The sequence below is a fragment of the Larimichthys crocea genome, chromosome X, assembly GCF_000972845.2.
Source record: "Larimichthys crocea isolate SSNF chromosome X, L_crocea_2.0, whole genome shotgun sequence".
NCBI lineage: Eukaryota > Metazoa > Chordata > Actinopteri > Sciaenidae > Larimichthys > Larimichthys crocea.
The window spans coordinates 3883347-3895950 of NC_040020.1; the positions used below are offsets into that span (position 1 = coordinate 3883347).

General features: G+C 38.3%; 1 protein-coding gene and 1 pseudogene across 1 annotated transcript; both read left to right on the top strand.

Moving 5' to 3' along the window:
• The first annotated feature begins 316 nt into the window (after positions 1 to 316).
• Positions 317 to 5223, top strand: LOC113746522 (phosphatidylcholine:ceramide cholinephosphotransferase 2-like; annotated as a pseudogene).
• A 1466-nt stretch (positions 5224 to 6689) lies between these two features.
• LOC109137375 (cytochrome P450 2U1) lies at positions 6690 to 10632 on the top strand. The gene is made up of 5 exons (XM_019255311.2): positions 6690 to 7230; positions 8126 to 8776; positions 9510 to 9671; positions 9880 to 10047; positions 10147 to 10632. The coding sequence occupies exons 1-5, from the start codon at positions 6810 to 6812 to the stop codon at positions 10323 to 10325; spliced, it is 1581 nt and encodes a 526-aa protein (XP_019110856.2). The 5' UTR covers positions 6690 to 6809; the 3' UTR covers positions 10326 to 10632.
• The last annotated feature ends 1972 nt before the right edge of the window (positions 10633 to 12604 follow it).

A 12604-nucleotide genomic window follows, 5' to 3' on the forward strand; every position in this document is an offset into this window, starting at 1 on the left:
GTAGTTCCAGCTTTCATTGTATCACACGATCTTCTTCACCAGATGGAGTTTGCCCGGTTCTCATGGACTTCTAAGCCACCATTAAACAAGTAGAAATATGTTTTCTGCAATTCCATGACACCTGAGCAAAAAAAGGCTGTCATATGACATACATAAAGCTCTAAATATTTTTAGCTCTAAAAATTTTTGTATGCAGTTTTTCAAGGTCAAGAATGAACTTTCAATTTCAGTAAGTTTAGATACATTTCTTTTGCATTCATACAACTTGAAGACCACTTCCTGTGCTGCAACATAATGTTTGTCCATTAAAACCGCTATGACCACAGACAACCATAGCAGTGTGGCGGAAAGACTTTGGAAGGCCCCACCGAACAAGACGAAGTGTGACTGAACATCAAACGAAGACTGTCACAGTGGTTCTGGTGAATGTCCCGGGAAAGGAAATATAACACACAGTGTTAACTCAGACAACCACATCTAGAATAGCTGTCTCAGAAAAAGGCGTGTTCAGCCTAAAATGGACATTTCCGCCCATGGAATCAAGAATTTTGTAGCACTAAAAAGCTCTATCTCTTTCTTTGTTATGCATAGGATAAAAGAGAGTGGAAACAAAGTAAATGGTACTTCATCTTCTCCCTGTTTCTCATCACAGTGATTTAGCACTTTCAATGCAACCAACCTGTTACTTCTGTGCTTTGTCTTGTGCAATTATATAATAGCATGCTTGTGCTTTCCAAAACCGAAGACTTTGTCATTTTCCAACCTGTTGTTTTCTCTCCACGACAGCTAAAAGGCCTCAGCCAAGACGAGCGGTGTCTGTGGATGGACCAGTGGAGGCATCCATGGCATCACAGGAGCTTGTGGATGCGATAAACTCTCCCACTGATCATCTGAACCCAGAGAGAAATGGAGGGTGGTGTGTGCTGAAGGCAATGGTAAACGCATGTCCTGTCCACACGCCAGGCGGAGAGGACACAAAGAGGGGCTTTCTGAAAGAATCGGGAGACATAATGACTACGTGAAGATCTCTGTGCCGGAGTCCAAGGCCAATCGTTTGCCAAGGAATGGGTGGAAGACAGTAATCGCTCTTTTTGCTTGGTTTTTAACTTGGTCCTGACCGTCGTCATCACCATTGTCCACGAGAGGGTCCCCACCCAAGAAAAGCAGCCCACCTCTTCCTGACAAGTTCTTTGACTATATTGACAGGGTCAACTGGGCATTTACAGTGACAGAGATTATGGCATGGTGCTGCTGGCCATTTGGTTGATCCAGTGTTCTTCTTCAGATACAAGTGGGAACCTTTTAGCTTGAAGAAAAAGAGATATTTATATGTTTTTGTGTGTTGTAACTGCAACTTGTCAACGTCAACATGTCTCTTATTGTTACGCAACAATTGCATCTTTATAAGTGTGTAAAACTACTATCAGTAAGGAAATTGTATTTCCTTTTCTACAGTGGTGTTTTCTTTGTATGACAGTTACTTTGACCAACTGAATAGAAGACCTCAGATCTGAAGGACGTTGACAGAATCATGCTAAATAGTGTCAAAAAGATGCTGATATCAATTTTGTCTCCCATAATGTCCTATTTTCAGGTCAATAGCGAGTAGCGGTTCTTCTTCCTCATTGGCACCCTGTACTTGTACCGCTGTGTCACTCTGTACATCCCCACCCTGCCTGTACCTGGCATGCATATGACTTGCGCTCCTAAGGTGAGTAGCATGCAAACATCAGAGCGGGCATCAGCTGTCGTTGTTCAACCGTGTACTCCCGTGCACCCTCTGGCACTCATTTTGCACAACCATGCAAGAGAGACAGCTATAAAAAAATCCCATTTTGACTCTTTACTGCCTGAGGACACCAACAATATTGTGGCATCAGTGTTTGATCAAAAACATGTGCTCCTGGCAGTTGTTTGCTGTGTGTGCAGTTGCAAAATGATGAGAGTCGGACAATTTGGAGTGTTTTGTTTCCCAAGATTTTGAAATGTTTCTCGCAGTGTATGAAAGCCTTTAACTACTTATAAGAAGTGAGTTATCCTCTGCAATTGAGCAACAAGAACTTTGATTGTTGATTTGAATGTGTGGAGTGTGATTCTGTAATTCTTTTGTTGCAATTCCTTCAATTCCTCTTCAATTTTGACCACATGTTTCCAGTTACCAGTTCATATAATGTGTCCTAAAATTGGAAAAGATCAATGGAAAATGATTATTATTTGGTAATATGTTTATTTTATTTTTTTTTTTTTACCGGGAGTTAAATAAGAAGATTGATACCACTCTCATGTGTTGGAAATATGACAGCTACAGCTGGTTAGTCTATCTTAGTGCAAAGACGGAAATGGGGAAAGAGCGAGGCCTTGCTCTGTCCAACGATTACAAAATCCTGACCAGCACCTCAAAGTTGAGTTATTATAATATTATTCTTTTTTCAACACAAATAATATTAAATGAAAGTGTTAAAAACAACTTGTGCAGGGATTATCTGCCAAATTACTTCTTGTTCTTGCAGTCTTGTCATCATGTGAGGTTGCCAGAGACTGTCATGTCAAACCCTGTCTTGTACAGTATTTATAATCAATTAGACCCAAACTGTTTATCAAAGAAAAAAAGCCAAACAATTTGCTGCTTTTTGTCATCACTGTAAATTATTTATTGACTTTTGAACCGTTGGTCAGACAAAACAGGCAATTCCAAGATGTTACATTAAGCTTTTTTGACATTTTGTAGACTTAATGGTGACTAATTCCTACCAATATTCAACAATGGACTGATAATGGAAATAATTGATAGCTGCTGATCCAGGTTTCTATTTCTCCCTCTTTACTATCCTCTTCCTGTTCTCGCTCAGCTTCACGGAGACTCCCAGGCTAAATTCCAGCGAATTCTTCGGGCTGGTCTCTGGTGGTGTGGTCTGTCCATTACAAAACTCCCATCTCTTGTGTGGAGACTTCCTCTACAGTGGACCCAACTGTGATGCTCACCTCTCCCTAATCTGTTCATCAAGGAGTGTAAGTACTCAAAGCAGCACTTGTATGTTTACTTGTATGGAACATTATGTGAATTTCCATGAATAATATATGACAACATAGGCCTTCAATGGACTAACAGGATACGCATAAGTGACGTGTGTTGCCACTATTTTTCTTTAGCTTCGAATCGAATCATTTGTTTCCAGGTGCAGTATGTTGTATATCTTGTAAGCTACATGTTGCTGCATTATTACTTACATCTAAGCTAATACAATCTTATACAACCAGCCCTGCAGTAAATTGTGCTTTAATGTAATGTTCAGTTTTAATTAATCCATTTAAAGAGGTATAATTCAACTTTATGATCATATTTAAGGCTGTAGTTTGGTTCTGTTTGTGTTATGTTTGTAATAACGAGAGGTGTCTTCATATTTTGTCCATAATATCAATAAAGAGTAGACATGTATTAAAGCACCTCTCTTGTATAATGCATACAATTACACAGCACCATACACCATACACACATACGTTGAGTTAAATCGACACATCTGTAAAACAGTTTTGACACAATTTGAAGTTATGACTCTCATAATGGTAGGTACTATACTTTATTACTTTTAGCAACGTGTACGTAATACATTAGCATTTGAGTGTGTGCCGCTTGTGGATGAACATATGTGTGGGGATGAGTTTGCTAGCATGGATTAAGTTAAGTCTCCCATTATCATTTTTTACTGTAACCCTGTTTGTCTGTGTGTTGCAGAAAAAAACCCTCTGTTTTTGTCACATTGCACTGAAATGCCACAGACGCCTTTTTTTTGACAGTGGAAACATGGAAGATAGACCACAAATTGATGCTGTCATCAATATGCCATCCTCTTGTCTCTCCTTCCCTTTCTCTCTCTGTCTCAAGACTCGCCGCGGTCGTTCTGGTGGGTACCATTGATGTGCTGGCTGCTAAGCGCTGTAGGCGTGGTGTGCATCTGGTGGCACATGAGCACTACAGTGTGGACGTGGTCGTGGCCTATTTTATCACCTCCGCCTGTTTGTGGTTATCACACCATGGCCAACTTACAGGTCAGAACACAGGTAGTGAACCTGTGTGTGGTGTGTGTGTGTGTTGTGTGTGTGTTGTGTGTGTGTGTGGTGTGTGGTGTGTGTCAAACCACGAGGAATTAAACCAGGCTTTCAGAGCTGAAGACTCCCCTCTCACTGAACCTTGGTACACATTAATCATTATGCATGCAGGGTGTACTGTCTGTCTGGTGCACACATGGCTGTATTTTGTTCAGCTCAAGTGTACCCCGCTAAAAGTTACGTGTCAACACACAGAATTTATAACAGTTTATGTTTAGAAGAAACTGGTCGATTTACGTCTAATTATATATTTACAGTAAGTACAAGTCTATTTTTAGACTGTCTGTATCTGGTCAGCATTCTTTCAACAGACACGCATGTGGCTTCTCAACACTGGCAAATGACCCCATCTAGTGGCCAAAAAATAGACCGTTGTTGTGGTCCTAAGCTAATTATTTGGATGTGTTAGTATTTATAAAATGTTTAACACAAAATAATATTAAAACTTGCAAATGTTTTCACAGACCCTCTATTCAGATTATTTTAGTTAAATAAGACGGTAAATTCTAAGACTTATATTATATTGTTATAGTCTATTCATATTAACTTACCTGTTTACTGTTTGGGGAGTGTGTTAGAGGACTGGTTTTACCAAGTCTGTCTTAAAACTGTTTTTGCTTACTGCAATAATTCCTTCAGTTCATATTACCCGTAAAGAGACTTGTTCAGTGCAAAAATACAAAGTCCAAAGTTTTCTGATGCAACTTTCACACTCCCAGGCCACTAAGACAACAACAAGAACAAACGGTCCACATGCTTTATCTTTTGTGATATGGCTACCAGAAATATCTAACATGTAATTATATAAATTACATAAACAATCTATGTGTGGTTTGTGTAGTTATATATATATATATATATATATATTATATATATATATAAAACTAAACAAAAACTTTTATACCAAAATGATCATTTTTACTTTCTCGACAGACTCTGAAATGCTCCCCAACAACTACCTCACCAACACCTGGTGGAACCCGCTGTTCAACTTCCTGGAGAGGAACGTCCAACCTCGGTGCCATGTTCTTACAGTTGGCCCATCACTTGGCCTCCAGCCTGCCTTAAGAACCCTGCAAGAAGTACTCCATGGTACAGAGCACACGAGAGGAGTGACATGACCCCGATACCCCAGCAGTGTTGCCTGTAATCAATTGAAAGCGGTATTCTTTCATTCAGTCCGGTCTACTGGACAGGACATATTGTACCAAATACCTAGCTTATTCAAGGATGTTTCTGCAAAAAATATGTCTAGAAGGATAGTCATGTTGTCTTCGTGTGTTCTTTATGTAATTTATTATAGAGTTAAACTCCTGCAAAGCCATCGTTGTGTTTGTAACTGATACTTTGTGTCAGCTCCCAGTGAATTTCAATCATGAACAGACCGTTTGTTGCAGTATTTGTTTTAGATTATTTTTAGATCTGCTACCATAAGTCTTTCATACTGTTGTGTTGATGGGGTTTACCTCAATATGATATTATGTGCTGAGTCACATGGTGCCTTAGTGTGTTAAATGTCTTGGTGTTCCAAAACTGCCATTACGAGTCTTGCTGTATTTTTTTTCCTATGAGTTTTTTTATTATTATTATTATTATTGTTATTATTATTGAGTTGTATTCATTTTAGTAGCCTTCAGTGTGTGTATCCTAGTTGTGTCTCAACATACTATTGTATTAAAATTTAACCATACAAAACTTCAGTGTGTTTTTTTTAATATTTATTATTATTTAATCATTATGCTATATACTGCAACTGTATGTTTTAGACACTTTCATATTTAATTTTTCTCTTCGACTTTTAAGAAATCACAATCCTCTGATAATGATACCAAATAAAATCCACAGGGTTGTGTAAACCTCTGCAGATCCATAGTACCGCTAGAACAACAAGAAGCTTGACGGTAAACATAAATATAAAAACTATGTATAGAAAAAATATATACATATACTGTATTAACAAATACGATCTATACGTATTCTTATCTATATGTACACATAGGAACAACAATAACATTTGTAGACTAAATAAAGATCGGGGATAGTGCATAGTTATTTCAGCAGGTTGTATTTTGAGGCAGTAGAGAGTATGCACAGCATGAGTAGATTGTGTTAAGTGTGTTTTTTTTAACGTTTTAAAGACAAACATGTAAATGCAAACAGTGACAATAAATAATTGAGAATTTATCTTTAATATCAAAAATCAGAACAAGTTAATTGCCAATTGGTTTGCACTTACAAGGAATTTGACTATAGCAAAAACATAGTAAAAAAAATATTAACGACAGATTGTGTGCGTTAATGAGACATATAATACATTTTAATATATATCAATTGTAATCTCTCAAATGTCCACTTATGCATCCTAAAGTTAATTTAATTAAATTTATTTAATTTAATTAAATTAATTAATTTAATTTTCTTCGTTGTACCAAGTATTAAAACCTCGCTGTGTCCTTTAAAAATAATAAAAAGGCAAAAATCCCTCCTTACCTGTCAAAGTGCACCAATCACAGCAGAGCACAGCGCTGTCAGCCAATAGGAAGCCAGTAACGGCGCTACGTTGACTCGTGGCCTTTGACAACAACACAGGAAGAGCGTGAGCAGCGAGCAGCCCGTTAAACACCGGAGTTATTACATATGCATATTTGTATAAATGGGATATTTTCAGCTCACCGCCTTCGGTTTATTTGCACTTTAACACCATGGTGTCGCTGCCGTGGCCGGAGAGCAGCTCTGTGCTGTCACATGTCAACATTGCAGCGCTGTTAGTTTTCCTCGTTGTGTTTTATTTAGTTTCTTTTTATCAGAAACGACGACACCTCGCAGGGATTCCTCCAGGACCGACCCCGTGGCCGATAGTCGGCAACTTCGGCGGCTTTCTCATCCCTGCCTTCATCCAGAGGAGGTTTGCACAGCAGGCGGACAGCAGGGAGACGAACGCGGTGGTGTTTTTAACGAAACAGGCCGACGTGTATGGGAAAGTGTACAGCCTGTTCGTAGGCAGTCAGCTGATGGTTGTGCTTAATGGTTATGAAGCGGTGAAGGATGCTCTCTCAAACCACCCCGAGGTGTTCTCCGACAGGCCAACTATCCCCGCTGTCACCATCATGACTAAACGCAAAGGTAAACTCACCTTCCTCTTTATTATGCACGTTTAGCTCAGAGCCCTGCATTGAATTCAGTTTTTATTCCAACTTTAAAAAAGAGTAAACTTTATTAGAGGCTGTATGTGTGGTGCTATAGACCTTTTTTTTTTTTACACAGAATAGGTGTTTCTAATTATACTAATTAAGGCTCAGTTCCATTTATTGCAGCAGAGACTTTCCAGTGAGTCAGTTTCTCTGTTTGATCTAAATGGAATGGAGCCTTAATTAGTATCATTGGTAAGGCCTGTGTTTACCCTATTTCATAGCCAGATTAAAGGATAGGTTCACATTTTCTCTGCTGTATCTTAATACAACACTCCTATACATTTTTTTTAGCTGTAACTAAACCAGCCATAGCCATATTTCATAACCTTCCTGGTTTAACTGAACTTTACTCTCATGACTAAAACGTAAAAGTAAGGTACAAGGGAGATTTTTATTGTTTTACAACCTTATGTTAAATGTTAAGCATGTATCAGGCAGACATGCTCATATAAACTTCCTTTCCTCTTTATTAGGTACATGTAGATAAAAATTACTGCAGTCCAATAACCCTGCAATTTTTTATTCCAACTTTAAAAAGATGTTAATTTAACTTTATTGTCCTTTTTTAGAGGCTGTAGTTGGCAGTGCTGTTGCAAGTGTTTCTCTCACTAATAAAGTAATTTGGTAAGCTGGACCCAGATTAAAGGATAGGTTCACATTCTCTGTTGTTGATACAACACATTTTGTCATCAATACAGTAGCTGTAACTAGACAGGCTCTATTTATCACCTTGAATGCAGTAAACAGGCTGACCAATAGTAAAAAAATAATGGCCTATATGTTATCTTTGCTCACCTGAGCCATATTCCATACTCTTTCTGGTTTAGGAATAGTCTTTGCACCTTACGGTCCAGTCTGGAGAAAGCAACGCAAGTTCTGCCACGCCACACTCCGAAACTTTGGCCTGGGGAGGTTGAGCTTGGAGCCTTGCATCCTGCAGGGTCTGGCTACCATCAAAACAGAGCTGCAGAGACTGAACGAGGTGTCTGGTGGTGCCGGAGTGGACCTGGCTCCGCTGATCAGCACCGCCGTGTCAAACGTCATCTGCTCGCTGATCCTGGGTCAGCGCTTCCATCATGAAGACCACGAGTTTCGCACCATGCTGGACCTCATGGTTCGTGGCCTGGAGATCTGCATCAACAGCCCTGCAGTCCTCATCAACATCTTTCCACTGCTTTACTATTTACCTTTTGGGGTCTTCAAGGAGTTACGGCAGGTGGAAGGAGACATCACAGCGTTTCTGAAGAGGATTATAGCAAATCACCGGGAAACATTAGATCCTGCCAACCCGAGGGACCTTACGGATATGTACTTAATAGAGATGTTGGCACAGCAATCTGCTGGAGAAGAGGAGAGCAGCTTCACCGAAGATTATCTCTTTTACATAATAGGAGATCTCTTCATCGCCGGCACTGACACCACTACTAATTCAGTTTTATGGATTCTGCTCTACATGGTCTCACACCCTGATATCCAAGGTAAAAATAGCAACAATCCATAATTTTTTTGGATTGCTTACATGCTCTTGGGAAATGTAGCTGTTGCCTTTTTCACAAACACACTGGAGTGGTGTGACCATCACCTGTGACATCTGAGATGTTTCCGATCAGATTTCTGTCCACATCTAATGTTATAGTCATAAAGTGGTAAAGCATCCAAAAAAAACCTTTGCTCTGAGTTCCCATGGCAGATTTCCAGTGGATTTGTTTTTCCGTTTTTGATGAATAAAGAAAATAAACAGTGTAGAAAACATACTTTTCTATTATTCCATAATATAAACTACTGTATAATTGCAGTTATACAACACTGTAGAGCTTCGTTCTATAGTTCAGATACTGACAGGACATTTGTGTTGAGCAGTTTGTGTTTTTATGCTTGTACGAACCACAGATCCTGTTTATTACATAAATGGAAAACTCTGGGTGGGAAAAGGGAATTAGAAATCTGCTGCAGGAACCCACAGCTCAACAACAAAATGTCTAGCTGGAATATGTATTTGACCACTTCTCTAACTGTTTCACCACCACATTGATTAGCAAATCAAAACATGCATTTTCATTTCATCACTTTCTAGTACTTATGATTTTGTCTAGTTTATGGTGTTTTCCAAAGCCACACTTCATTTCTGCTGATTTGTTTTTGGATGGGGACTTCAATTCATCATTCAAAAATCATGCACTTACTGTTTCTTTGCTTCTACTATGATTTTAGACAAGGTCCAGGCAGAGATTGATAAAGTGGTAGGCAGACATCGGGTCCCGTCTTTGACCGATAAGGGAAGTTTGCCTTTTACTGAAGCCACCATCATGGAGGTGCAGAGACTGACTGTAGTGGTGCCTCTGGCTATTCCTCACATGGCCTCCGAGACAACAGGTGAACTTAAACAACACTATGACCCCGTTGTGTTTCACTATATTCTCTGTTAATGCTCAACTAGTCTGTTGGTGCTAAACTTGTCAGTCACTCCAAGTCTCCGATAATAATAGTGTCTCTATAGAGCTATATTTGAATGATTCCTCATAACTTCATGAGAATCTGATTCACTAAGCGTTGCAATATGTTTTTTATCTTCCCCATTTAGAGTTCAGAGGCTACACAATTCCCAAAGGAACAGTTGTTGTGCCCAATCTGTGGTCTGTCCATAGAGATCCCACTGTGTGGGACGACCCAGACACTTTCAACCCAGCACGCTTCTTGGACGATGATGGAAAGTTGCTCAGGAAAGAGTGCTTCATACCATTTGGGATTGGTATGCCATTCCTTACTCATAAGGGCTGAATGACATTGATTTATTAATACATTTTTAATGTCTGTGCTTGACCATGCTCTGATAATTTGTATATCTCAGGTCGCAGGGTGTGTATGGGTGAACAACTGGCGAAGATGGAGCTGTTCCTGATGGTTACCAGCTTACTGCAGGCCTTCAGATTCAGACTCCCAGAGGGAACACCTCCTAACCTGCAGGGACGATTCGGCCTGACACTGGCACCCTGCTCATACTCTGTGTGTGTGAGCCCTCGTGGATGAAGTGAACTGAGCAGCTTTTCTGTAGAAAGACCAAAGATGTTTGTCTCCTGGAGAGACAAACTGAAAATACCTGCTGAATATTTATTTTACTGTAATGATGTATACTACTAATTTACAGAAATTAGCACACATATGTGTCTTTATAAGGTCCAGCATTGAGGCATTGGATGAAGAAAGATTTTAGTTTAAATATATATTTTCATACAGACTTGTTCAAAGGATTATTGGCAACATCAAATCAAATTTTATTTGTATAGCCCAAAGTCACAAAGTACATTTGCCTCAGAGGGCTTTACAATCTGTACAGGGAGTGCACCCTCTGTGCTTAGTGTTACGAGAATTTTTAAAGAAGAACCCTTGAATAAGGAAGACTGGATTCAAAGTATGAAAGTTTAAGTTGGATTTATTATTCTTGTACAAGAAGGAGTGTTTAACAGTGCTCTAACAGTTAGTTCTTATACATTTCTTTAAAATGGGCTGTCTCGGACACCTCCCTACTGATACAGACAGCATCATAACATCCTTTTTTGGTTTTCTGCTCAGTATTGAGCATTATGTTTCATATCCAAATGATACTTCCCTAACCTGTCTCTCTTGTCCTTGTACTATTTTTATATTTATCTCTCCCTGCCAGCCTCAGTAAACACAGGCCAAATAAGGGAAGTGGACGAGACATGCAAAAAGTAGGACACACACACACTCCCCAGTATAATCCTAATTTTTCAACACTTAGACTTGCCAATAAAAACAGATTATCTGAATACTACATATCTTCATTTATCATGAATATTTATTTAGGGTCCAATGTTTTTTTTTTTCAATGTTTTTGTTTTAGATTGTTGAGGATGAGAATGAAGAATTTTATGAGAACAACTATCCTTTTATCAGGACAGTAGAAGGATATAGTATATTGTTGTACTGTATCTTTCAGTAATTCACACTGACAAATATATTTTAAGTATGCCAGTGTGAAATTGAATTGCTGCTTCATAACAACTGACTTGCATCTTTAAATATCACTTTATGGACCAGTGTGTTGGATTTACTGACATCGAGTGGTGTAGCTGCAGATTGCAACCACTCCACTCATCCCTTTTTCTTATGTTGTGAAAGAAAACACTTTCTTGACAAATGAATCGATAATGAAATACACTACCCAACGCTGTGTAAACACCAGTATGGACATTCTTTTTAAGGTGTTTTTTTAAATATGAATTTAGGTCTTTAAAATAAACACGTACTGTGTAGTGAAGAAGTGAAATCAGGGTTCAACTCTAAATATAGCTGTCAAGTTAAGGTAATGGAGCAAAAAGTAGTGGAGTACAAGAGTAATATAACAAAAAAAAAAATGTATGTAATAAAGTAAAACACAAGTACCTCAAATTATAATGAAACATAGTGTTACGAGAATTTTTTAAGAAAACCCCTTGAATAAGGAAGACTGGATTCAAAGTATCAAAGTTTAAGTTGAATTTATTATTCTTGTACAAGAAGGAGCATTTAACAGAGCAAGACACAAAAGGGGTTACAGAGAAAAGGCTCCCTGAGGAGCTCTAACAGTTGGTTCTTATACAATTTTCCTAAAATGGGCTGTCTCGGACACCTCCCCACTGATAATTTCCTTTTTTGGTTTTCTGCTCAGTAATGAACATTATGTTTCTTGTCCAAAATGACACTTCTCAGGCCTGTCTCTCACATCCTTGTCTCTCCTGTCCTTGAACTACCGATTTATAATTATCTCTCCCTGTCATCCTCAGTAAAACACAGTCCATAATACTAAGGGAAGTGCACGAGACATGCTAAAAACAGGAAACACACATTATATGAGTTAAAACATCTGAACCCCAGTATAATCCTAGTTTTTATAACACATAGTAACTGAAATGTGCTTATTCCACCACTGCTAACATCTCACTAAAACACAGTACTCATTAAATGAAATACAGTGTAGTGTATAAACACTGAAAGTTAAAAAGTAAATAAGTTACTTTTTGCCACAGATTGTTACAGATTAAACTACCAAAATGAGCTTGACCTTGACCAACTGTAATAAATATTTTATTTTATATTATATATATATGTGTGTATGTATGTATATATATATGTGTATATATAAGTATATATATATATATATGTGTGTGTGTGTGTGTGTGTGTGTATGTATGTGTGTGTATATATATATGTGTGTATGTGTGTATATATATGTGTGTGTGTATGTATATATATATATGTGTATATATATACACGCGTATATATATGTATGTATATATATATGTATA